The sequence below is a fragment of the Apteryx mantelli genome, chromosome 16 (genome assembly GCF_036417845.1).
Source record: "Apteryx mantelli isolate bAptMan1 chromosome 16, bAptMan1.hap1, whole genome shotgun sequence".
NCBI lineage: Eukaryota > Metazoa > Chordata > Aves > Apterygiformes > Apterygidae > Apteryx > Apteryx mantelli.
Genome location: NC_089993.1, coordinates 18,671,599 through 18,695,650, shown reverse-complemented (window position 1 = coordinate 18,695,650; position 24,052 = coordinate 18,671,599). Strand labels below are relative to the sequence as shown.

General features: G+C 41.7%; 1 protein-coding gene across 2 annotated transcripts in view; it reads left to right on the top strand.

Annotated features, from left to right (window-relative positions):
- TOM1L2 (target of myb1 like 2 membrane trafficking protein) overlaps positions 1-24,052 on the top strand; it is a 58,752-nt gene that overhangs the window by 16,232 nt on the left and 18,468 nt on the right. For both annotated transcript variants that reach the window (XR_010885787.1, XM_067306073.1), the window contains exons 2-12: positions 4,546-4,630; positions 5,346-5,424; positions 7,073-7,222; positions 10,918-11,052; positions 12,047-12,205; positions 12,926-13,042; positions 15,695-15,828; positions 18,262-18,310; positions 19,574-19,697; positions 20,709-20,826; positions 22,844-22,919. Coding sequence is in view for 1 of the 2 variants with exons in the window: in XM_067306073.1 (XP_067162174.1) it covers positions 4,546-4,630; positions 5,346-5,424; positions 7,073-7,222; positions 10,918-11,052; positions 12,047-12,205; positions 12,926-13,042; positions 15,695-15,828; positions 18,262-18,310; positions 19,574-19,697; positions 20,709-20,826; positions 22,844-22,919 (1,226 nt within the window). In the remaining variant the exon portion in view is untranslated. The remainder of the gene's footprint in view (positions 1-4,545; positions 4,631-5,345; positions 5,425-7,072; positions 7,223-10,917; positions 11,053-12,046; positions 12,206-12,925; positions 13,043-15,694; positions 15,829-18,261; positions 18,311-19,573; positions 19,698-20,708; positions 20,827-22,843; positions 22,920-24,052) is intronic.

The window sequence follows — 24,052 nt, the reverse complement described above, 5'->3', positions numbered from 1 at the left end:
AATTATATATTTTATATATTTTCAGATATATAAACATGTGTGTGCTATGAGTGTTAAATAACATACAGACTTAAACTTGCGATCTCAGTCCAGTTGCAATCCTAATGAAACTGCCTCCATTAGCAACTGCAGTATAAAGGTCAGAGAAGAGCATTGGAAGGGGAGGAAAAGGGAAGAGCTAGGAGTTCTTCGTTATCTGATCCGTATACGAACCAAGTCAAATTTTAAGACTGTCATCAACACTGAGCTGTAACTAAAGCAAAAGCAGTATGGACTGTGTCTGAAAGGGCTGCGAGGTTAGTTATCTCGAGGACAATCAGTGTTAGCATTTTGTTGTTGTTTGGGGACTTCTGAGCTGCGTTCAAGATGGGTGGTGAAAGCTCTGTTCTTTTCTTGTATTTAAAATAACATTCCTGGCCTGGCCTGCACAGCCTGTTTTTCCCATAGCAGTTACGTGGGCCTGTCGGACTTGATTTCCGTGTGGTGACATCTCTCAGGTCGGACCAGGGTGCTTGGGAGGAGGCTTGGCTGGGCGTGTGTGTGTGTGCTGAGACTGTTTACACTGAAAGCTTTACGCTACTGAACAGTGCTTTCTGAATGCTCTAAAATGTGCGTGATTTCAGTGTGAGCTTGAAAATACTGCTATTGCCGTTTGGTAGATGGTGGGAATGGAGGCACAGGAGTTAGATCTCAGATGGAAGGTGCAAATGAAAAAATAGCTTGTCTCTAGTCTTCAAGGAAAAGGAGAAAAATCAGGCTAATATTTGCATGAGTGGATGCTGTGTCCAAGGTCTGCAGCACGTCAGGCACGGAGTGCCAGATTGTCTGTCTTTCTACCAGAACACTTATGCTTTAATTTGGCAAACGTGGTTGGAACTGATAACGTCTTGTATCTGAGAGAGAGAGAGAGAGTTTCTGATAGTCTTATTGTTGGTATCATGCCTCTGTGTGAGACAGTAATTCCTGGCCCCTGCTGCAGTCTCAAGCTCCGTAATGACGCCGAGCTGGGAGTTACTCTCAGTTCAAAAGCTGCACAAGGCACCTTTGGCACTGAGGCTTGGAGCCGGCAGCGCTTTTGTTATGCAGTTAAACTATACCATAAACTCTCCAGTTTAGGGAAGGGAGAGGCAGGAAGGGCTCCTGCTCATTTCTTTTTTCCCTGATTGAACATTTCTTGTGTCATCCTGGAATTCCTGCGGTAGCGTCTCAGAGTCCTTGTGTGCGCCAGTGCCATTTAGATTGCCTTTTAATAAGGCTGACGGAGACTGAGGAACCGGTGTTTTTTCCAAAGAGCGTTTGCATGAAGCAGGCATGCCATTCCTTCCCAGTTCTGGGATAGTTTCCAAAATCTGTTTAATCTTGTCAATGGTATCAAGCTACTGTTTGAGGAGGAGCCTGAGAGTTACTAGATTATTAGCACAGCCGATACTTCTACTATATCCGATAAATAGTGGACAGGTTATTGAGAATTTTTAATTTACTTCACTTTTTGATATGCTGGACAGGAATTCTCCTAAGAGTGCAGACAGAGCTGTTTTATGTTTTCTGGGATACAGGAATTCATCTTTGTGCAAAGCTACTTGTAACAATCGCTTTCAGTAGTAGCATTTAGTTCTTATATTGTACCTAGAGTTTTATTGCTCAGGAAAGTGAACTGCCTTCACAACTCTTACTTATTTATCTCCATAAAGTCTGTGTTGCTTTGGAAGGCACTTTATTTCACATTAAAAACCCCTTAATATTCAGAGATGAAAAAAATTGCTGCATCTGCTCTGCTGGAAGAGGAGGTGATCACCAAAGCGCAAAGGATTTATAAGCACAGTGCTGCAAAATGAGAGATTATGCCTTAAATAGAGGGTATTTCTTAATCTGGGCATTTGATTTGTTTTTTTAAATCTAAAACTGTATTAGCAAAATTCATGTGTTCTTAACAGCATTTGACATCAGGCAGAGACTTAGCAATATTCGTACTTTACAGTTCTGCTATAACCACTTTTTAAAAATGATTGGGGAAAATGCTGATCCTGCACAAAGTTGTGCTAGCAGCCAGTTCATTCATTGGCCTTGTAAAACCCATTTAGTTAAGGTTTATTTTAACAAAATGTGTACATGGCACTACTCCACAGCAAAAAATTGTGATATTTTTAGAGGCTGTAAAGTGAAGATTTTATGCTGCAGCACTGTAGGGGAGGTAGCATAGGAATATTCAGGGGGTGTCCCCAATAACCTCATTCGCATTTCCTTTCCAAGGTACACTAGGGAAAAGGGAATCCCCCTTCCCCCAGAAAGTTCGGTTACTGCCATTTTATTTTTGCATCTCTATTCTTTAGTTAGTGCAATACGTGGTTGAGACTGTGTGGGTTTAAGACATACAGTTGTCTTTTTTAGAATTAGTTCTTTTCCCCTTGGGTAATTTTAAATTCAAACAAGAGTTGGAAGCTAATTTTAGTTTCTTCTTCAGCGACAAAGAGCACACAAGCACTTGTCATCTGTAGTCGTTTGTCCTTTGTAGCGTGTGTGACCCAGATTTTCTGCTGCAGTGCTCTGTAAACTGTTACAAAGGGGTTAACTGCCTGCAAAGAAGGCATATGAGTTTGTGGGATTTGTTTGAAAAACAATATTACATTGCAGTGAATTAAAAGCCTGTAAAACTGTTACGGTACCAAAACACAGTTCTCGATTGCTGGGGAGAGAGAGAATATTTCACACAGAGTTTTTGTTGCTAAAGCAACCTCTACCATCAGGTGGTGATGATGGAAAAAAAAAAAACACCAAAGCTGAAGATGCCACAATTGGGAATTTTGCAGCCTCCCAACCTCCCTTTGCATCCCAGGTCCCAGAACCTGTGCAGTGATCTACTGTGTGCCTTGTAGCGCTGTGTCTCTGAAAGGTAAAAGAGGCCTGCAAAGAATGGTCTCCTTTTCTGTGACCACCTTTTCCATGCTTTTCTCTCTGTTTTGGAGATAGATGACTTCTTTCCAGCATTCTCAGCTTGGATTTTGCATGTACTCGCTGTTTTTTCTCAACCTTCTACAATTACTATCCTTGGTAGAGCTGCTTTAGTCACAGTTCTGGTGTAGACGAGTCATTGACAATTCAATTACCCAGACGCATAGTCTTTCTCCAAATAATGTCCCATAATTATGGCCTGTGGACATCTATATCCTCAGTCATAGTGATAGAAAAGTTAATAGAAAAAATGTTGGTAAACAGGAAAAGAGATGTGTGAAGTCCTTGGAGCTGAAACAGAGCCTGCCTTATTCTGGGGGACAGACTGGGATCTGACATAAAGACTGAAGGATGGTGCAGGGTGGGTGGGAGAAGATGATACCTGTGCTTTTGATTCTGCTTTAAAAAGTTTAAATTTATTTAGAAGTTTTTTCTTGGTTTATTTTACATTTAAAAAGTTTGGTCTCATTTACCCTATTGGCCTTCCAAACCTAGACTAATTTAGAAGAGAAGATAATATTTGCCTTGAAAGTCCCCTTTTTAGGCCTGTTTGGCCAGAGGCCTTACATTCAGCATTTCTGAATTTCAATAATGTAATGCACATCGGTTTCGAATGCTGTGAGTGAGAAATGTGAAAAATTCAGGGGATGTTCTAGGCACCACTAGGCAGAACTATATTGATTTAGGAGGAAATCCCAAGGAGGAAATAGTCCTTGTCAACTGAATATTTGAAGTTATGGTTATGATACTCTTGCAGTTGTCTATAAATTATATGGCCAACAGTTGGCATCTGCTAATGTCATGGTGCTATAGGTCATCCTTCACCTAGCATTTAGTGTGATGCCCGAGTGACTAACCTGCCATGCAAATAGTGAGGAAGCGTTTGGGAGGGGGAGGAGGGCGGATCATGCTGAGGACAGGGACGTGTAGCCCCTCCAGCACGGAGAGGAGGATGGGGGACGTAGCGCAGGATGGGAGGAAGCGACGCCCAGGCCCTGGCAAGCAGATATTGCGGGACCACAGTATTGGAGTAAAAGGGTCCCAGGCAAAAAAGGGGGTCCATGACTGATACCATGACTTGAACTGTCCTGTGCTACATGTTCTCATGTGCTGGTCGTTCTTTCCACACACTGAAATCCTGGACTTCTGTGAAATTTGTCTCCAAGTTGATATCTCTTCTCCCTCAATTCTTTTGGAGATATTGTATAGTAAAACAGTGAGGAGACCATGCTGATTTGGGAGCGATTTTCCTGCCTTGTAACTTGCCAACTAACAGTGCAGAAACTGCAAAGTTTGAATTGGAATTAGCTAACATTCTTCTACCCAGGAATTCAAGAGTCTGAAAAATGGCCCATCTATATGGGCTAAAGAGAATGATGGATAATTGATTTTTGTCTGGAAACCTCTATGCTGATCCCTAAATCAGGAAGAAAGGTTTGACATTGCTTAGAGTCAATAGGGAAAGGTGTGACTTTTTTTTTTCCCCTATCTTCCTTTTACTGGGTGTTTCAGCTCGAAGTAAGCAAAGATGGACTGACGTATAGTACCCAATCAGGAAGATGTGCAAGGATTTCTTTTTTATTTTTTCCTTTACAGAAAAGGCCACAGATGGCTCTCTGCAAAGTGAAGACTGGACACTTAACATGGAGATCTGTGACATTATCAACGAGACAGAAGAAGGGTATGTGCTATTTCAGCAAACTTTGAAAGGTTCATGAACCCGTTCTTCTGGCCAGCTGCACTCAGCATGTGAGGAGGTGCAGTGAGTTTGGGGTGCTCAGGTGCTTATAATTTAAATGCAGTTTACATATTGCATGCAAGTTGCTTGGTTTTCCTGCTCCTCACCCATTTCAGAAAAAATACTGTATGGTGCAGCATTTTCTGTGGTAGGTCTCTGCTTAAGGAGGCTGGCATGAAAAACATGTACTAAGCATGTTGTTCGAGGGGGTGCCAAGTCTGTACTTCTAGGGTTCTTGTTTTCAGCAGGTGTACGTCTTCCCAGTGCTGCAATGCTATTCATTTCGGGTAATAGAGAGCTTCTCTGATGCATCTCCCCCTTCAGCATCAGAAAAGCTGTGCTGCTTGCAGTTTGCAGGAGAACTGATCCCTGCTGTTATGCCCTGGGCCTTTTTCTGAGTGGCTGTCAATCTTTCCTGCTTGATCAACATCCTGCCATTTCAGAGGCCTCAGGCATTGCTCTGGCCTTGACTTCAGTGATATCTTGTCTTCTCGCATAATTCTACATGACCCTAGTCTGATCGTAGTCAAGTTATCTGAAGTTAACACACATGCTTATGTCCAGCTGGAAACAGTAAAGAAGGATTCCTTTTCCCGCAGTCTGACATGTGAAAAGAGTGTCTGAAGTGTCTTTTAAAAATGGTATGTTTCTCCTTCAGCCCAAAGGATGCCATTCGAGCACTGAAGAAGAGGCTGAATGGAAACAAAAATTACAGAGAGGTCATGCTGGCTCTGACGGTGAGTGGGGGCAGGCTGGAATGCCTCAAAAGGACAGATCCCTCTTCTTTTGTCATTGTCCTTTTGCTGGCACTCTCTTGTATGTACACACTCTTTGCTTTAACAGCCACTGCTCTGTCCTTTTCTTCTCTCCAATTACCTCCTCACTTCCTTGGGAGAGTTACTGGAAGCTTTGCATAGCATTGTTATGACTAGATTATTTTCTGATTTTTGCGGGGCTCTTATCCATCCAAAGTACTGACTGAGGAAAGTTAAAGTAGCCCAAATTGGGTTGTGTACCCTTTGGGGCTTTCCCTTCTACTCACATCTCCCTGTACCCAGACGTTTCTCCACTCCAAGGCAACAGCTGCAGGCATACCTCCAAGTGAGGATGATGAACTTGCCATATTTTCAGCTTCATAGGTAGCTGGTGCACAATTTCCCTTGTGAATGGATCTATGTAGGAGACTCGCATTAATTTATGCTGATCTAATTTCACTCAGTAAAGCCTCAATTATATTCTGTGCATTTACGCAGCTCTGCTAGGGTGTGAGATAATTTGCAAGTGACCTTTCCTACTGATGACTTTAGCGAGGGGTTTCCTGGGTAATGCAGCACTCCAGAAAGTGTGGCGTTGGGCAGGCTCTGCACTGCATCAGTGTGAGGAATGAGTAGCACTAACTAGATCGAGTTATCCTGCTGTGGGTAGGTGATCTGTATGATTCTTTCACAGAGCCCTTGTTGCATCTCCCTGATGAAGCGTGACTGTACTTTCTGTCTTCTTGCCATTTCCTATCCTGGATTGTCATTTTGACAGATTACCAAAGACCAAACCACAAGATTATCCATTGTTCAAGAAAAAGGGAAATTCATCAGGAATGAGTCCGTGTCATCATGGCTGATGAAAGTAGCTGAAGTAGGAGAGTAATTACAAACTCCGCAGATACGGATTTTCAGTGGTTATTAGGCATGGCTGTAAAGAGAAGTGACGCATTAGATTTATCTCCATGCTAATCATGTTCTTCAGAGAAAAATCAACAGCTGTTCTTCCATGGCAATTGAATGGCAAGTGGAAGGTGCCTCAAGCTAGGTTGCAGGGGAAAATGTGTCAAAGTATAACCTGTCAGAGCATTCACAAGGGAGTGTTTTGAATGAATGATGATCATTCACCTGAATTCCCAGCTCTAAAACATGGCTTGTAGCTCAGAGCAACCTGGTCCAGCTGTGTTCTAGGTATATAGAAAATGGTGGAATGCCACAACTTGACACTTTCTCACTGTGACAGGGTGTCCTCCGTCTTACCTGCTCTTGATGTGATGCTTTGTGTATTTAGCTGTTCAGCTGCGCAAGTTGGAAAGTTCTGCTTTGAAGAGGAAGAAACTTATATTTCTTTACCTTGAAAACAGGCACAGGTAGATCACGCAAGTGACCAGTATATTAATGGTCAGTGAGGTACCTCTAAATATGTGTGTAGAGCAGGAATCTATTTGATAATATTGGGGAAGAAGAGAAGAAGAATTGAGAGTATAAGCCTAAATTCTCCTCTGTCTTCTCTCCCTCTCATCAACAGATTTATAACACAAAACCAAAATCAGAAACCAACCACATAGCTGCTGTGTGTGTGATCAAGCTTTGCTCCAACAATGGATGTTTTTTTGTGTGTGTGTAGGTGTTGGAGACCTGTGTGAAGAACTGTGGCCATCGCTTTCATGTCTTAGTGGCAAACCGTGACTTCATAGATGGTGTTCTGGTGAAAATCATCTCGCCCAAGAATAACCCCCCCACTATTGTACAGGATAAAGTACTAGCGCTGATTCAGGTACACAGCTTGTCTCTGCTTCCATATGTTGCTTCCTGAAATAAGGACTGTCTGCTTCAGTGCTACGCATCGCTAAACATGCTGTCATCATTGAAAAATGTAGCAAGTTTTTTATATGTAAAAACAAACAGTATATCCAGATTGGTAGGGAAGAGCAGGCATGCACAGGCACAGTAATTTTATCCAGGGAGAGATGTCTGGATTAAAGTTAAGATAGGTACCACTCTACCAAAACAGAGGGCTTTTTAAAAGATAAATGGATGGCTTTGCCATTTGACAGTCAAATCTAGAAGCTGGAGACCTGCTGTCTTTCCAGCTCTGTGATGGGCTTGTCATTTGAGGCCGGGAAAATTTCAGAGGAGAATCGTGCTTTCACTGTCAACTGAAGAACTCCTACCTCCCTGTGTCTGTTTCCCTGAGTGTAAAATGGAGCTGTTTCCCTCCTTTACAAAATATTCTGAGTTCCTCTTAAAGATGGTTATAGAGAAGTAAAGGGTTACATAGGAGTTAAAAAGTTTTTGGTGCCCCTTCTCTGGTTATTCTGCAGTAAAAGTGCACTGTCAGATGCTTGTCTGCAGTGGGGAAGTTCAGACCTGGGCCTGTCAAGCATTTTTTCTTCTGTGCAGCGTGACAATAAACAGCCATGTTAATTCCACAGATCATTAGCAACACATGAGGAAACATTGGTGCCTGCCTGGAGGAAATTTGACAATTATAGGAAGCTTTATCACTAAGCTCCTACCAGGCTATTGCATACATCAGAGACTAAAAGACACTGCATATTTAAAATTATATAAACCTGCTGCAGTGCTTCTTGTGGGAAGGTATTTACAAGTGTGTGATGTAGCTTTCAAAATATATTTCTTATTTTTGTGGCAAAGCATGCAGTTGAATTTCTAGTTGTTTATTTGTTACGTGAATACACAGGCGGGACATTGTTAAAGCACAACAGTGAAGTAAGTGATTTCTAAACAGGAAATAGGCTGGGTGGGGAACCTAGGTGGGCATTTCATTAGGGCATGTGGGGCCCCTTTACTCCTGGTCTCTGATCTCAAGGCGTTTCTAAAAATAGCACAACGTTAATGAAATTATTAAAAGTAATTCTTCAGAGAGAGCCCATGGGTGTCTGCCTGCTTGGGTGGGAGAGCTGATAAGTGCGGAGAGAGAGTGATGATATTAAATGATGTCCCATAAAGAGAAATTGTGTGTTTCCATACTGTTTGCTCTGCTACAGTGTTTTAGAGGATGTTGGATACACTTCCCAGGCATTAATGGAACTAAAATGGAACAGTGTTTGTAACATAACCAAAAAGCCGCAGTCATTGCCCCAGTGTATTTAAACAGAGCTTTATCTGAATAGGCTTTATGCAGCAGAGCTAAAAGCCTCATTTTGTTTGGGTACTAAATGCCTTTTGGTATAAACAGTCTGGGAATTATGGAGGTTGCCTGTGGGTGGGTTCTGTTGGTGTCTCTTTAGCTGGAGGTGGTAGGGGACTTTGTTTTTCAGATTGCCTGACAAGTTGGGAAAAGTGATTGCAGTCACTCATCTCATCTGCCCTATGGACACGCACACCCAGAATATCCCATGTGTCATGACCATTTTGCTCAACTTAGACTTTGCTTTTAGAGCTCCCTGCAATTGGAGTTAACTCTGTTCCAGAGGGCTGATCTCTTCTCAGCTCTGCTCCACTAACATTAGTTTACATTTATCCTCTTCTGTAGGCTTTTTACAATTTGATATCAGAGAACTAATAAGTACAGAAATGAGAGGATTAATAGCACAAACTTGGAAGCATGGAAAAAGGCTGTACAAACAGCATCTGTTTTCAACCATATAGCTCTTGTACTCCTGGGATTTTCCATAGGAAGGATAGATAAATCTTCCATGCAGTTTCTTATCTAGAGGCTTGACTGTTTTGAGATGTTGGACATCTCACTTTCTCAACCTATTTCCCAGTATACATGAATTAGCATATCGTACATATTGGTTATTCTTGCTTCTTCACCTTGCTAAAAGGCCTTGAGAATATGCTTACTGCTGTGCCTCTGGCAAGACCTGGCATATATCCTCAGAGTTCATAACACTTTCCTGCCCAGCAGCTGAGCACTGTCATCAAAGATAAAGCATTGGGAGATTTTTAGTGGCATGCCAAATTCTTTTGAGGGTACATGTGTTCAAAAGTGTCTTACACTGGAAAAAATGGTCCTGTGATGGTCACTGGTTTAGGGGGCAGATTTGCAATGATATTTAGTTAACCTGTTTGCACACTGAGGTGCTGAGTGGGATTTATACATCAGCATCCTTAACCATCTACATTTGATAGTCTGGCCTAAGGATTTAGAAGATCTGAATTCAGTCTCAGCTGTGTCACATGCTTCTTTGGACAATGGGCAAGTCTCCTAAGCTCTCTGTATAGCATCAGAACAGTTGATGCAGATGATTTATTCTAACAGAGCTGAGGAGCAAACCCAGAGTTCTTAGCTTGCAACTGATAATGGATTGTCTCCTAGGCACATAGGGTGGGAAATGCTGTCTCCTAGAACTGAACAGAATAGGAATATAAGTTTAAATATTAATTATTTCTTATTTTGTTTTGCTATCCTTGATTTCCCTCCTCTCAAGTGTGAAAGGTGGTTAAAGATAGCTTTTAAAATAAAACTAGTCAAAGAACTAGTCTAAAAGTGATGATTAAATGAATTAAGTTCAGAGCCCACACATACTTCTCTCAATAGTTCTCTGACACAGTGATACTCTACCTCACATGTGTGGGGGTTTGGGGAGTATATTTTGTTTTAAACTGAGTCATAATATTTCAGTTTTTCCTTCCCTTAAATTTTTAATACCTTGGCTAATTTCCAGCAAAAGTGACAGGCAGTAGAGGCTTTCAAGACACTATGTTCCTAGAAGTTTCATGAACACAGGAGGCTGGCTAGAGAAGGGAAACACTTAGTACTGCCACTGAAGGAAAAACTCAAGTGTGAACTGAAGTCTTTTTAGACACCAGAGAATTCATACAGGAGAGATATTATGAGTGTTTTGGCTGTGGGAAATTCTCTCTTTAAACTTGTTCTTTCTGTCACACCAGGGTGTCCAAGTGTTGGATATGCTCTGTAGGAATCCAGGCTTCATTAGTTCTGCTGCTCATGGGACTGCATGTTTCACAATATAAGAACCTCAGAGACTACCCTTTTTATTTAAGTTTGGTCCAAATAAAATACTGTAGAGAACTTGGCATCTATGGTTTTTCTTCAGCAATAAATGAGTATGTTTCATAAAATAAATTAAGATTACCTAAGATTATTGTTTGACCTTATTTTTGCTTAGATCAATTTAATCTTTCATACAAAATTTTTTTTTCATGGGTCATTGGCCATAGAATACGCAAGAAAAGATCAGCATGCAATCAGTGCTAAGTAAAAAGGTAGGAAGAGGCTTTCATTTGCAATTACAGATGCTGATGCTGCCAGGGCTATACAAAGCTACTATGCACTGGATTCCTGTCTATTTTATATTCATATAAAGTGTGTATGTGATTGTCTTAATAATATTTGGAGGATCTTTTAGACCAGATCTAATAGTTACAGCTTCCCTTTGAGGCTGAAATACATGAAAGCGTTTGTAGTTAGTATCTGAGGTCAGGATGGAGCAGGAACTTCATTTGGAAGGTTTATGGATAATCCCTCATGTTTTCCAGGCTTGGGCTGATGCCTTTCGAAGTAGCCCTGATTTAACCGGAGTAGTGCATATTTATGAAGAACTCAAGAGGAAAGGCATAGAGTTTCCCATGGCAGATCTCGATGCTCTGTCTCCAATACACACACCACAGAGGGTAAGCTGCAGCTTTGCAATTCCAGGGGCATTTTCCAGAGACATATAAATAGTTAGGTAAATACTCTTTCTCCTGCTTTTTCTCTGAGTTTGACTTGTTAAACTTGCGCAGAACTTAGTCCTGGTGGGACTTTTTAATAGTGAAAGAGAATGGAGGAAAAGCATAATGCAGCTGCGTTTGACAGGCTGATAAGCTAATGGAATGTCCTCTCTTGAGTCAAACATCAATTTGAAAAGAGCAAAGAGTTTGGAGGAGGTTTGTACATTTGTCTTGTTTTACAAAACCACCATACAAATGCTGCTAATTTGCTCAGGAAGTTTCCAGCAGGATATATTATTGAGATTTGCTTCTTTTTCCTGAGAGTGTAGTTGGTCCTGTTAGTGATAATTCTGAACAGAGGCCTGCCTGTCTTTTAAAGGTGTATAGAGTCTGAATCTCCCACTGATCCCATGATAACAGGAGGTGTTTTACACCTTTGAAAAGACAGGTCTGTAAAGTTGACAAAACTAAAGTTAGGAAGTAACTTAATGATCACAGGTGTTCGGATTATTCACTCTGAAAATTCAAGTTAATGAAGTTTTGAAGTGGTAAATGCAAGTGATCAAAGACTGAAAGATTACAATTCTTGTGCCAAGATTAATTAAATCCAGTGTTTATGTATTGCATCATTTTTTGTAAGCCTGCAACCTAATTCCTAGTTTAAAATTGTTTATAATTACTTATCCTTGGCTCCTGTTTTTATTTTGCTTCTTACTTTTCTCGTAAAGGTAATTTGACTTAAATGCATGTGGGCTGGATCGGAAGATAAAGGCACGCATTGTTGTTGTAGCTCTCTGTTTATGGGCTGGCCTGTCAGTCTGTTCTTGTAACTACACTGACCTTTTCCATGAGGTGCAATTAAGTTCTATATTTGAACATATTTGGCCTGAGGTTGCTGACAAAGCAAGTGCTGTCACCATTCAGCTTTTGAACTCCTGTCTTTCTGATGTGACAGAGTGTTCCTGAAGTTGATCCTGCAGCAAATATGCACAATTCACAGTCCCAGCAGAGGATGAGCACCAGTTCTTACTCTTCACCTTCTCCAACGGCATATTCTGCTCCTCAGGCCCCAGCTCTGAATGTGACTGGTCCCATCACTGCTAATTCTGAACAGGTATTGGGATGAGGATTCTTCTGAGTGAGATTCTTTCAGTAAATCAAATTAGAAACCAATTTTCAGAGGAACTTCAAATTTATCTCTTCTGGCTTTGGGCGTGTCTTAGGTCTGATTCTACATAGTAATCTCTCCTCCTATTATACTGTAAAATCTAGCTTTTAGATTTGTATGTATGGCTTAATGGCACCAGTTTTGAAACCTCACAATCTGATGTACTAATCCACTCGGCAGTTGTGCAGCAGGTAAACAGTTATTCCATTTCTTTCTAATGAGTTAAGCTCACATCCCCAAGACCCAAGCAAACACCATAAAATAGGATCTTATTTTCTGTATACAAAATAATAACTTCAGAGTCAAAGATCCTGCTCAAAAGTTCTTTTATCTTGCCCTATGTTTGAGTGAGGCACACAAGGTATACTGCAACTGAGGTCTGTTTTTCATTGCTGTTTTCAATTGCCTCCACTTCCATATGAGCATAGCACATCTGGCTTTGTCGTGGTAATGAACAGTCCTAAATAGCTCTTTTCTTTTTCTCTTTTTCTAAAATTATCTCCTGGCTAAACCTTTTACCTATTTTTTTTTTTCACTAGAATATCTGGAGCCTCACATATCAAGTCAGACAGAACCAGAGGTATCACAAAGCCAGTTCATGAAAATGATCTGCTTAAAGCCAAAAAATTATGCAGTATTTTGGTATCTTTTTTTACACCAATATAGATTGCCCGGCTGCGCAGTGAGCTGGATATTGTTCGTGGGAATACAAAAGTGATGTCTGAAATGCTGACAGAAATGGTCCCTGGACAAGAGGATTCCTCAGATCTTGAGTTACTCCAGGTAATGATTTCCTAGCAAATTTGATTCTGATGCTTTCTGTGCTTGAGTTTGGGGATTTTTTAGGTTTTTTTGTAGTTCACTTCAATGCCTTGAATTTTACATAATGCATGTGGACTATACTTGACCCCAGTTAGTCTCATCACTTGATGTTTTTCATGCTTGCTGGCTGCTATTGCAGCCAGTTAAGTGAAATTCCTGAGATGATCTTAGTCCTGTTTTGTGGTCTGCTTAAACTCTCACTAACTGTATGGGATAAAATCTAAAGATGTTAGCTCTGCAGTGAGAACTGAAATAGTCTTTAGCTTAGTGGACATTAGGACCGCAGTGGTACAGGACTGTAAATGGAACTCTAGCTTGCTTCACTGAGACAAAATGAGGTTCATCACGTCCATTTTTCATTTAAATGTGATGTTTATTTTCAGTGTTAAAAAAACTTGTTAAAGCTTCCAGCAGCAAGGATTCCCTGACTTCCCTTGTAACCTATTCCAGTGCTTTCTTGTCCATGTAGCAGAGTTTTTTCCCAGTGTTGACTCCTGTCCAGAGGATCAGACTGCATAATCAAAGAGTTTTCTCTCCTGAAAAGTCTGAATCCAGTGATGCATTTGTTATCTCAAAAGAGGTAACTTCCTTAGTTGAGCTCGTATCTCGGGCTTTGTAGCTGCTTCCCCAGGCCAGTGGTAGCTGGAGGTGCCATTGGCTGAAGAAAGGATCTGTACCAAATGTAAAATAGATGAGGAATACTCTGATCTAGCATGCCAGCTGCTGCCCTTACCTTTTTATTTGCCTTTCCATAGCTTCAGAAATAGGCTGCTGTCTTGATCTTCCAGCGGGGAGTATGGGCTCCCACAGCAGTACATTTGGAGGAAGGCAGGGAATTGTTCTCTGTGATGCATCAGGTTTTGAAATCAATCCAAAAATTGGTCTCTCCCATGCAGCAGTATTGTGTGTTTCAGAGCCATCATGGCAGCTGATGAGAGGCTTTGCAATAAAGAGCCTTTCAGTTACTGCCCATTTGGGTTGGACTGATCAAAACAAAAGAAGCTTCCAGGAAACCAAGTTGGACCAAAACAGTGCAGAACAATTCGCTCGCATTCAGAAATGACCACTAACATCTTGACAGCATAACCTTACAGCATAACTTTAAGATGAAAGAACTTGACTGTGAAGCGGAGTGACAGCATTGATTCTTTATTCCAACTTGTTCCCTTCGTTGACTGATGCATCCTAAATCTGGATCACAGAGCTGGGGAGAACCTGTTTTTGATGACAAAGAATGGTTAGCCTTTTGAAAGCTGTGAGCGCGTGCTTGTATGCAAGAACTCCTTGCTTTGAGGTTTATATAGCCATCCTCCTTAAATAATTCCTGACATTTTCCCCAACAATCAAATGTAAACAGCTTGCTAGAGAGCCAACTCTGAGCAGAATAGATAGGTACTGTCAGCCCTCTCGGAATGGCAGCAAACAAACCTCTGAAATGTCACAATCTGCTTCTAAAGTGATGGGATCAAAACTGACATTGGAGAACACATTCCTCAAGCTGTTAAGGCAGCTGGATTGCACTAGGTGAAATTTATCCAGAGCTTAGGATGTCAGACCAAGCAAGGAAAACAAACACATTTTTGCTTTCATCCCGAAGGTTGTGTACCAACAAGTCATCCTTGTTTAGTGCTGAATTTTTGCTCTGAAGTGGAGCTAGGGGGTGGAAGATGACAGAGGGACATGCTTTAGTTGAAATGTCAGTGCTTATTGAAGTAAAACCGTGGGCCTAATCAGTGGCACCATGCCATATGTAACATTTCTTCTTGTAGTTCCTCCCCAACATACCGGTTTTGACCTTTGGTCTTGAGGCCTTTCAGACCAACAGGAATGAAGAATTCTACCAAATTATTGGTGATGGAAGAGATGTCCTGGAAGCACAAGAACTTCTCATTTAGACAAACTTAAACCCGTATTTCTTGGCATGAGAGTTTTCTAAAATAAATCCCCTTGCTTTGTATTCTTTAGAATTTTTTTCTGATATGCCTCACTGCCTTTTTGCAGTCCCTTATCTGTGGACTTGCTCTGTTGAAGAGAGCATTTCTGTGTATAGTTCAGTACTGAAGTGGGGGGTGCTCATCTTTACCTTTTCATACTCCTGCTCCTTGTTGCATGTTCACCCTCATCTCAGTAGCTGGTAAGATTGCTGTTCCCAGTCCTTCTCCTCCTGGTGTCTAGCACATACTTGGCTACCTGTGGTAGCCTTGGTGAACTTTTCCTTCCCTGCTTTTTCCACAACATGCATCTTTTAGTTTTTAAGGACAGTAAAGAGCAGATTGAATTTTCCTTGAAAGCTCTCTTCTGGAAAGCTGTTGTATTAACAGATTTTATTCTTAAAACAGATCACTAAAATACAGATATTTATTTTTGAAGTGCTCAGAATTAAAGAAGAATCAGGACACTGAGTTGTAAATAGGTTCTCAAGATTTTAGGCCATCATCTCTTGAAGGGCATGTTTGATTAGATGTGCTTTTGAGTGACATTTAATCATCCAAAGATAGACTTGTCTTAGTGTTTCTCAGTTGGGGGATATGTTTGGCTGTGAACAGAGCTCAACTAAATCTACTTATTGCTAGCTGCTTATCAGAATATGTGTGCACAATGTATTCTTCTTAGGAACTGAACCGAACCTGTAGAGCTATGCAGCAAAGAATTGTGGAGCTTATCTCACGAGTTTCCAATGAAGAAGTCACAGAGGAACTGCTGCATGTGAATGATGATTTAAATAACGTCTTCCTCAGATACGAAAGGTGAGACACCTTCTCCATCAACTATTTACACTTGTTCTGGGTTTTCACATAAATGTGAAATAAGTCAGTTGACAGAATGGCCATCTGGGCCAACAGTCCAACCTAACAAAATGCAGAGCAACCAAACCACAGAAAGCATTTACAAAGTCTTCATGTGGTGTCTTATAGTAAGTTTCGAGTTTCAGTTATTTCTTTTAATACTAAGATTTTTTTATTGTAGCCATTGAATTTTTTTTAGGGCATATCTGTAAAAGGCAGGGCATCATTTTACAAAACTCTCCGAACTAGCTGAGACTTGAGTCTGTAAGCCCCTATTGTGCAGTCTTGTACAGCTGTAGGGGCTTGGGACTGAGAGCAGTGTAGCTGTAGTTGTCTAGCTTCACTTCCTATCTCAGGCTCTGCACAAATGCTTGTGCTGCTTCCTGGCTTGGGGAGGCTCCTCTGAGCTCTCTCTGTCCTCTGATCTCTGAGGTTTCTAGTTCCAGTATTGGTGCAAGGGGAGCTGGCTGAGGTGTACGTGACCTTAGTATGTGTAAGGGTTTTGTTTTTAAGTAACACTTAAAATCTTGGAGAAGTCTGGCTTGCACAGAGCTGAGGTTTTGGAGAGTTGGTCTGTGGGGATGGTCCCCAGGGGCGGGACTTGGGTCACAGGACGCTGAACGTGTTAGACAAAGGCGCTGTCAGCCACATCTGCTGCAGTAGGTGACACGTGATACAGCAGTCTTGGGAAAGTTTAATCTTCCCCTTAATGACAGGCCTGGGGAGTGAAGCACTAAAGAGTAGCCTTTGTTCCTTGCTGTTGGCACAGGGCTTTGTTTCTAAAGCCTTTTAAAATAAATTAGACTTTAGATCTCTGAATCTGTGCTGTCACCGCAAAGGGTGGAGAGAAGACTCAGTGGCCTCAATTTCATTTTTGATTTGGTCCTTCAGAGAAGATTGGGGCAAACTTTGTAGCAAATGCTGACTTACTGTATGAAGTGGTATGTTTCATGCACGAGTAGGATTCTACAAGTTGCAGAGTGAAACTGTCACTAAGGCTCGATCTGGTCACCCTTAATATTTTTTCCCCCTTTCCTTCATCTGCAACTTTGCTGACAGGGGCTAATATATTTCTAAGCATTATACACTTAAAGATGAACTTGAACAATATTAGCAGGCTGTCTGTTGTAGAATAGCTGTACTGGTCTGAGTGTTTCAATAAATTCCAATTCCTCCTCCATTATTCCTAACGTTCCAAGTTCATCGCACTGGTTTCTAGCATGGCTACCAAACTGGGTCAGTGATTCAAGCAGGAGCTCTGGCCTTCACGGTGGAGCTTTGGATGTAAAAGAACTAATGCTTCATAAGCCTTTGGGTGAGAAATAGGAGGTAGGAGGTGTCTAAGCTTTCCAGCTAGGAGAGCTGGATTTCCAGTAATACTAGACACCCACAGTTTTCTAAATTGAAATTTGGGCCTGAATTTATTTTTGCAGCCTTTTAAATCTGCAGTTTCCTCTGTTACTTTAAGAAAAAAAAATTAATTTGCTTGAGATTCCCAGTTGTATTTTGTCTAGCTGGAGAAAACCCACAGGATTATATGAGTATTTTGTTTTTATACTGAATAGAGAATGTAAATGTGAGACTAGTTTTACATGAGGAAAAATTCTAACTTTAGAGAAGTCATGATGCTTCTGACCGGCCTTTGGAGGAAGCAGTTCCCCATGTTTTTTGAGTACATAAAGGCTGGGTTTAGGTTTGGGGCCCCACATGTTCGGCTTGTTGGGGAAGAAATAGAGAAGATACCAGATCTTGACTAGCTAGACTTCTTCCCCTAAGAAGTGTGGGGTTTTTATCTAACATCGTTACTTTGGTATTTGGAAAATACCAACCTATTTGGACATAGGCTCTGACCATCTCTGAGCTGACCCAGAATGTTTTAAGAAATGAATTTGCTAAGTATTGTTTCTCTTGCCATGTGTCGCCTGGGTAGAGCTGTGCTAGCATGCATATGGCTTCTAATTTACATTTATTGCAGCAAGGGGGAGCTGTTAAGTGGGAGTAAGACTCACTGCGGTGCTCAGCTTATTTAGCTGGGAGTATCATTCTTGTCGCAGTTCCTCCTGTCCCCTGGCTAACAGAATAGTCTATCAAGAAGCACTTAATGGAAAAAAAAATACAAATTCAACAATGTTTTCTGTGCATCTGTGTGCTGCAAAATCAGATTAATCAGCCTAATACCCCCTGTAAACAAGAAAGCAACTTATGTAACACTGTCCTCCCTTTGTACTGCCTTGGAATTAAAGCTTTCAAGGTTCCCTCTTGAACCAAGGAAAGGTAAGTTCAGTAGCAAGCATGACATGACTTTGTTATAAACCTGTATCTTTCCTTGTTTATTGGTGGCCTTCATTGTCAGTGTTGATTTTTTTTTTTTTTAATATCTATATTTTTTAACAGATTTGAACGATACAGATCAGGACGTTCAACGCAAAATGCCAGCAATGGAGTAAGTACCTAACTCCATTATTATATCAGTTACACCAACAACTTCCCAGAAGTATAGCTATACTGAGTCAGATAAAGTCTGTCCAGCACTGTAACCTGCCTCTAGTGACTAACAGTGGATATCAGGGGAAGAATATGGCAAAGCTGAAGTGACAGCTTTTAGCTCAGGAAGATGCTAAGCTAAAAGTGACATCTTTGTTTACAACCCTTGATAGATTTTCTTTCATCTATTAATTTTTCTGGTTGCTTTTTGAATCTGTGCAAACTTTGGGCTTTCAGTGTCCTTAGTCAGTGAGTTCCACAGTTTAACTACACATTTATACATATATATGTATGTGTGTGTGTGTGAGTGTATACAGACACACACTATGTATGTTTGTGTGTCTGTGTGTAATAAATATTTTGTTTACATTTGAACAAGCCACTTAATGATTTCATATGATCCCCTAATTCTTGTTCACTGTGTCTTACAATACAGTGGTTAAAATTCATGTTCTCCATGCCATTCATAATTTTAGGGATTTCTGTCATCTCTTTTTTCAGTACCCCCTTTCCAGGATGAAGTGTTATAGTTCTAGTTGTTCCTTCTGTGAAGACTATTTTATACTTTGATCTTCTGTCATCCTTCATTGAATCTTCTTTTTTTTTTTTTAGTTCCTTTTCCTCTTTGTCAGGGAGAAGAACAGAGACAAGCAGAGTCTTCAAGATCTGAGTGCATGATGAATTCATACATGGCATTATGACATGTTCTGTTCTGCTCTCTTCTAACAATTTTCTCTATTTACTTTGCCTGAGTGCCACTTCCACTGCAGTGCAATGCAAACTTCGGCACAGGCTCTGCATTGTAACTTTAATCACAACAAAGTTCTATTTCTGGAAACAGTTTATACCTAATGTGGAAGATGGTAGCAAATTAAGTTTGTCTTAAGTCTGATATTGGTCCAGTGCTGAAAGAGGTGCAGAACTGAAGACATATTAGCCAAATCTGAAGAGATGTAGATAATGTTGAGGAGAGTTCCACTGTTGTGCCTAGTGGTTGAACTGAGCCAGCTGTGGAACCCATTAGGATTTTTAGAGGCTGACCCAGAAGGATAATATTTTTTTATTCTGCACTCAGCTCCCTATGAGCTAAGTGACTAGGCCATTTGGCATTTTGCAAAGGGATCTTTTTAGGAAGCACCCATTATCTTTTGGTGTTTAATATTGCACTGCAGGAAGAAATCTCTGGCATGCATAACTTGCTATGTTATCTGTTTCCCAACAGGTCCTGAATGAAGTGACAGAAGACAACTTAATAGATTTGGGTCCTGGCTCCCCAGCTGTAGTGAGCCCAATGGTCGGAACCTCAGCACCCCCATCTTCACTTTCTTCACAGCTCGCAGGGCTTGGTGAGTACCTGATCTAAGTAGTGCTGATGAGCATTAGGCTGTAGTGCATGGACTTGTCAAGGCCAGGGCAGTTTGTGGGTCTCGAGCTGCATGCAGTTCTCCAGCGGTTTTGTACTGTATCAGTATAGCCCATCTGGTGGTCACCGAGGCTGCTAGGTAATCCAGGTGTGTGAGTGTGGGAGCAAGTCTGAGTTGTTGCTGAGGTCCCCATTACCCACCTGAGAACTGAGTGGAGGCTCTTCTCACAGTGGAATGCTAGGATTCAGGAGGAGGTATTTTCCTCTCTCACTTGTGGGTCAGAGAGATTCTCCTCCTTTTGGCTCTCCAGTGATTAATACTGCCGTGTGGCCTTAGGAAGGTTTGGGTTTGTGGCTTGCAGGATTAGGAAGGTTCTTCCACTCTTCTGCACCTTAACGATCTGTATTAGGAACCAGCCTGGCACAAGGGGTGTGCTGTATTAACCAGAGCAAAGAGTGGAGGAAAGGAGACAGACGTAGGTTCTCATTCATGGGAAACTTGTACTACTCCCTTTATTTCTGCTTAGGCACAGCTCTCCATGAAATCAGCCTGGTGAACATTCTTGAGGTTTTCACCTCTTTCAGCACTGCACCCATATCAGATCACTTGATTTGAAACTGTTGATTTCACAGTCAATAGCTAAGAGACAATGCTGTGGAGAAGACTAGAATCTGTGCCCAAAATTTTGGACCATGTTAGTGAATAGTAAATATCTCAGGATGAGACTGGCAGCAGCTGAACACCAATTTCCAGATGTTGACAGCTTGGTCAGAAATAGTTATGGTGTGATGATTAGCAGCCACTAGCCTTTTCTGGGCAGAAGTAGAGAATTGTTCATACATGGTGCTCAGCGCAACACAAGTCTTAACCAGATGCTGTCTATAGCTGTCCTGTATTGTTAATAACTTCTTGTTTAACCTATACAGTCATGAAAGTGGTGCTTGTGTATGGTTTGCTATTTCATTGGTTCACTTCTTTTGCCTCTGATTGCAGACTTGGGTACAAACAGTGTCAGTGGCACACTCAGCTCTCTACAACACTGTAATCCTCGTGATGACTTCGACATGTTTGCACAGACAAGAGGCAGTTCCTTGGCTGAGCAGCGAAAGAAGTATGTTGGAATTTGTTTTTAGTGCTCTTTGAGTCATGGCATTGCTGTTTTTTAGCGGCATAAACCTGTGACTTCCTTACTTCATTCCAGTCTAAAAAAGTTGTTTTGATGTATGTTTTTGTGCTTTTAATTTAGGCCTTATGCTGTTGGGCTTTATTAGCATGAGCAAGTAGGGAAGTTCTTGCTGCGTTAGAGCTGACTGGCTGAGTAATTTCACTTGACTTTCTTGGTTAATGTGCTGACTGGAAACTCGGAAATGAACTTGCTTTAATTTCTGCAGATGCTTCCTTTCAAAAAGGCATGTATTCCCATCTGCCTGGTCAATGCTTGAGATGTAGGAGCAAAATGGGCCTTCACCTGAAGGTCATGGATATAGTTCTTTGGTGACTGAATTACTGTCATCAAGGGCTTGGGAAAGGAATTACCATCCAGTTGAACTCTCCCTGTGGCCCAGCAGTGAGGCGCTCTCAGGCTGTGAAGGCAGTGTAGCTTGTCCGACTGCCACGCTCTCCCTAATTTGTTTATACGTGTAGGACTTGAGTCTCTAGAGCTGCAAATCTGGCACTTTCAAGGGCATTAAATAGGTCCAATTATTTTAATGGAAAATAAATCCAAGCTCGTATTTAGAAATCCTTTGATCTCCCTCAAGTGAGACTCATTAAAAAGACACTCTTAGGTATTTTTCTTTCATATATTATTTCTTGCCTCCTGGTTTCAAATTCCAGAAGATGTAGTGGCTACCGGTAGTCAGAACATTATCAATATCTTGTCTCAAACAAGAAATGTTGCTGAGTAGTTTAGCACAGACCTTAGCAGATTATCAAAAATTTATCAGCCTTGTGAAGAGATCAGCTCTGGAAAACTTCACCCAGCAAGTTGATTAGGATCTTCCATTTGCAACCATCAATATAGCTGTTTGTGCTGCCTCAGCTGTAATATCAGTGTTGAGAAGACATGCTATTGTGTAGAGGAGTACGTTACCACTGGAGATTTCAGTCTTAGAGCCTTAAGGTATAGTCAGAAAGGAGATGCATTGAGGAGAGATCTAATGGAGGTCCCCCTGTCTCTTGTGCTAAATGAAGCACGAAACTAGTCTTCCCACACTGCGCCTCTGTCTCCTTCTGCAAGATAGCAGAACAAGGAGCACACATCAGTCCATGATTTTGCAAGGGAGGATTGCTCTGTCTTCCTTGGATTGTACACGGTGTAAATGGAGCAACAGCAGGGCAGTAAAGACATGAGTGTGACTTGCTGCAATGCGTAGGTGAGAGCCTCTGGGTGCTGTGCTCGGAGCTTGGGAGAAGCCAGCATGCTGGAAGGGAAAAGCACTCCTCCTGCTCAGACACGCGGCTCCTCCCAGGGGCTGATTTATGGGCAGGTGTTGGCATCTGCTTCAGCTGATGGCTCACCACTGTGCTTGGAGGAAAAATGATGCTATTGCCTCTGTCACCTGACTACTATATGTCCCTTTTCATTAGCAGTTTATGAAGCTTTTTAAAAATCCAGCCTCTGTAAATAGACAGTGATTAACCAACTGAGTGCACTTTTTTGGACCCTTTACTGTAGTTGCTTAGTTACGTTAGTGCGTAGTTACTGTTTTCGAGTCTCCCTCTGCCTCCTCCCTGCACACATCAAGTTCAAGCTTCCAGATGTCATCATCAAAGCTTTGCAAAACTTAATCTCTAATCAGGCCTCTTTTCATACTCCCCTGCTAGCTCCCCTGGACACACAGATGGTATCTCATAACCTATTTGCTTACCTCTCCCATAATGCCAGTCTTACTCCTTTTTTCTATCTTTTTATAAACATCCTTTTTTTTATCATGTCTGAAACTGATGGATAATCTTTATACAGAGCACACTCCTCTGTTTGGAATGCACTTAGTGCACTCTAAGGCTTGTTAACAGAAAAAAAGTACTTTCTGATTTCAAGGGGAATAAATCAGAGCAGCATGTGTTTTCTGCCTGGGTGATGACTGAACTTCTGTCCAGTTCCATGGTTTGTTCCTTTGTTTCAGCGTGACGTATGAGGATCCGCAAGCTGTCAAAGGACTAGCGTCTGCCCTGGACGTTCGAAAACAGAACACAGGAGGGGTAGGTCATTGCTCTGCTTTTTGTTATCTGAAGCTGTGCTTGGAATCCAAGCTGTAGACAGCTGGTTTAGCTAAGGCTTCTTGTTCTGTATTCCAGTGACATGCTGGTACTGGCTATTTTGAAATTGATATCTAGGAGCAAGTACTTGTTCAGTAATGATTTCTAGAGAGCTGTTGCTTAGCACACCAGCATAAAAAACTTCAAAATCATAGTGGGTAAATGCTCCTCTGTTCTTGCAGCTTGCCTAGGGGGTCCAGCTCTTTGGCTGGAGTCTCTACTGAAATGAATAAGTAGTGAACAGCCTGTGAGCACTGGTGTGCATTTGTTTGGTTCGTTTTGCTTATGAAAGTTGATGCAGTTGGTATAAATCTGCTAGACTTTGCTCTAAGTGCATGGATGCATGAGCAAGTTACAGCAAGAGAAATTATGTAGACTTTTAATGCTTCACATGCCTTGCCATAACTGCCCTTGCGTGCAGTCTGTTCTTTCCCAGGGATGGCACCCTGCTACTTTGTGTGGGCAAAAGAGGCACATGAACAGTCACCTCAGCAGCTGACACTAGAAACTTGTCTAAGAGGGAGAGCTTGGCCAGCTTTGTCTGGATACCTGGGTGATAGTAGAAGTGAAAAGAGTTTGCAGATCATCCCCCCACCCCTTTTTACCGCCCAGCTTTTTACAGCTCTCCTGTTCTTTTGTACTCAGCTGTTGTAATCCGTGCACATTTTTAGATGACTGAGCAAGTTCAGACCCTCTTCCTAGTCTAATTTTGCTCTGTACTGACCACTAGGGAGCATGGGAGAGCCAGTGTAGCATGCACACTCCTCCCTCCATGGAGAGTTGCCTCCCCATCCCTTGGCAGATCCCGCCCTGGTTCTTTCATAAGTTGAAATGGGAGTGCTCTGGGCAGCTGGCATGCCTGGCAGCCTGTGCTCTGAGCCAGGGAGAATTTGTGTTCAGAGCCAGCTGGGGTCAGATCACAGCTGCCTGCCTGCTTTGGCCACAGTTCAGTGATAACAGGGTGTCAGCAATGATTTCTGATGGAGCATCCCCCCACCCTGCTGCTCTATTTGCTTGTTCCCGTCTCTGGCATCCTGCAAAAAAAAAAAGGTGATTTGTAACCCAGGTCAGCCCTG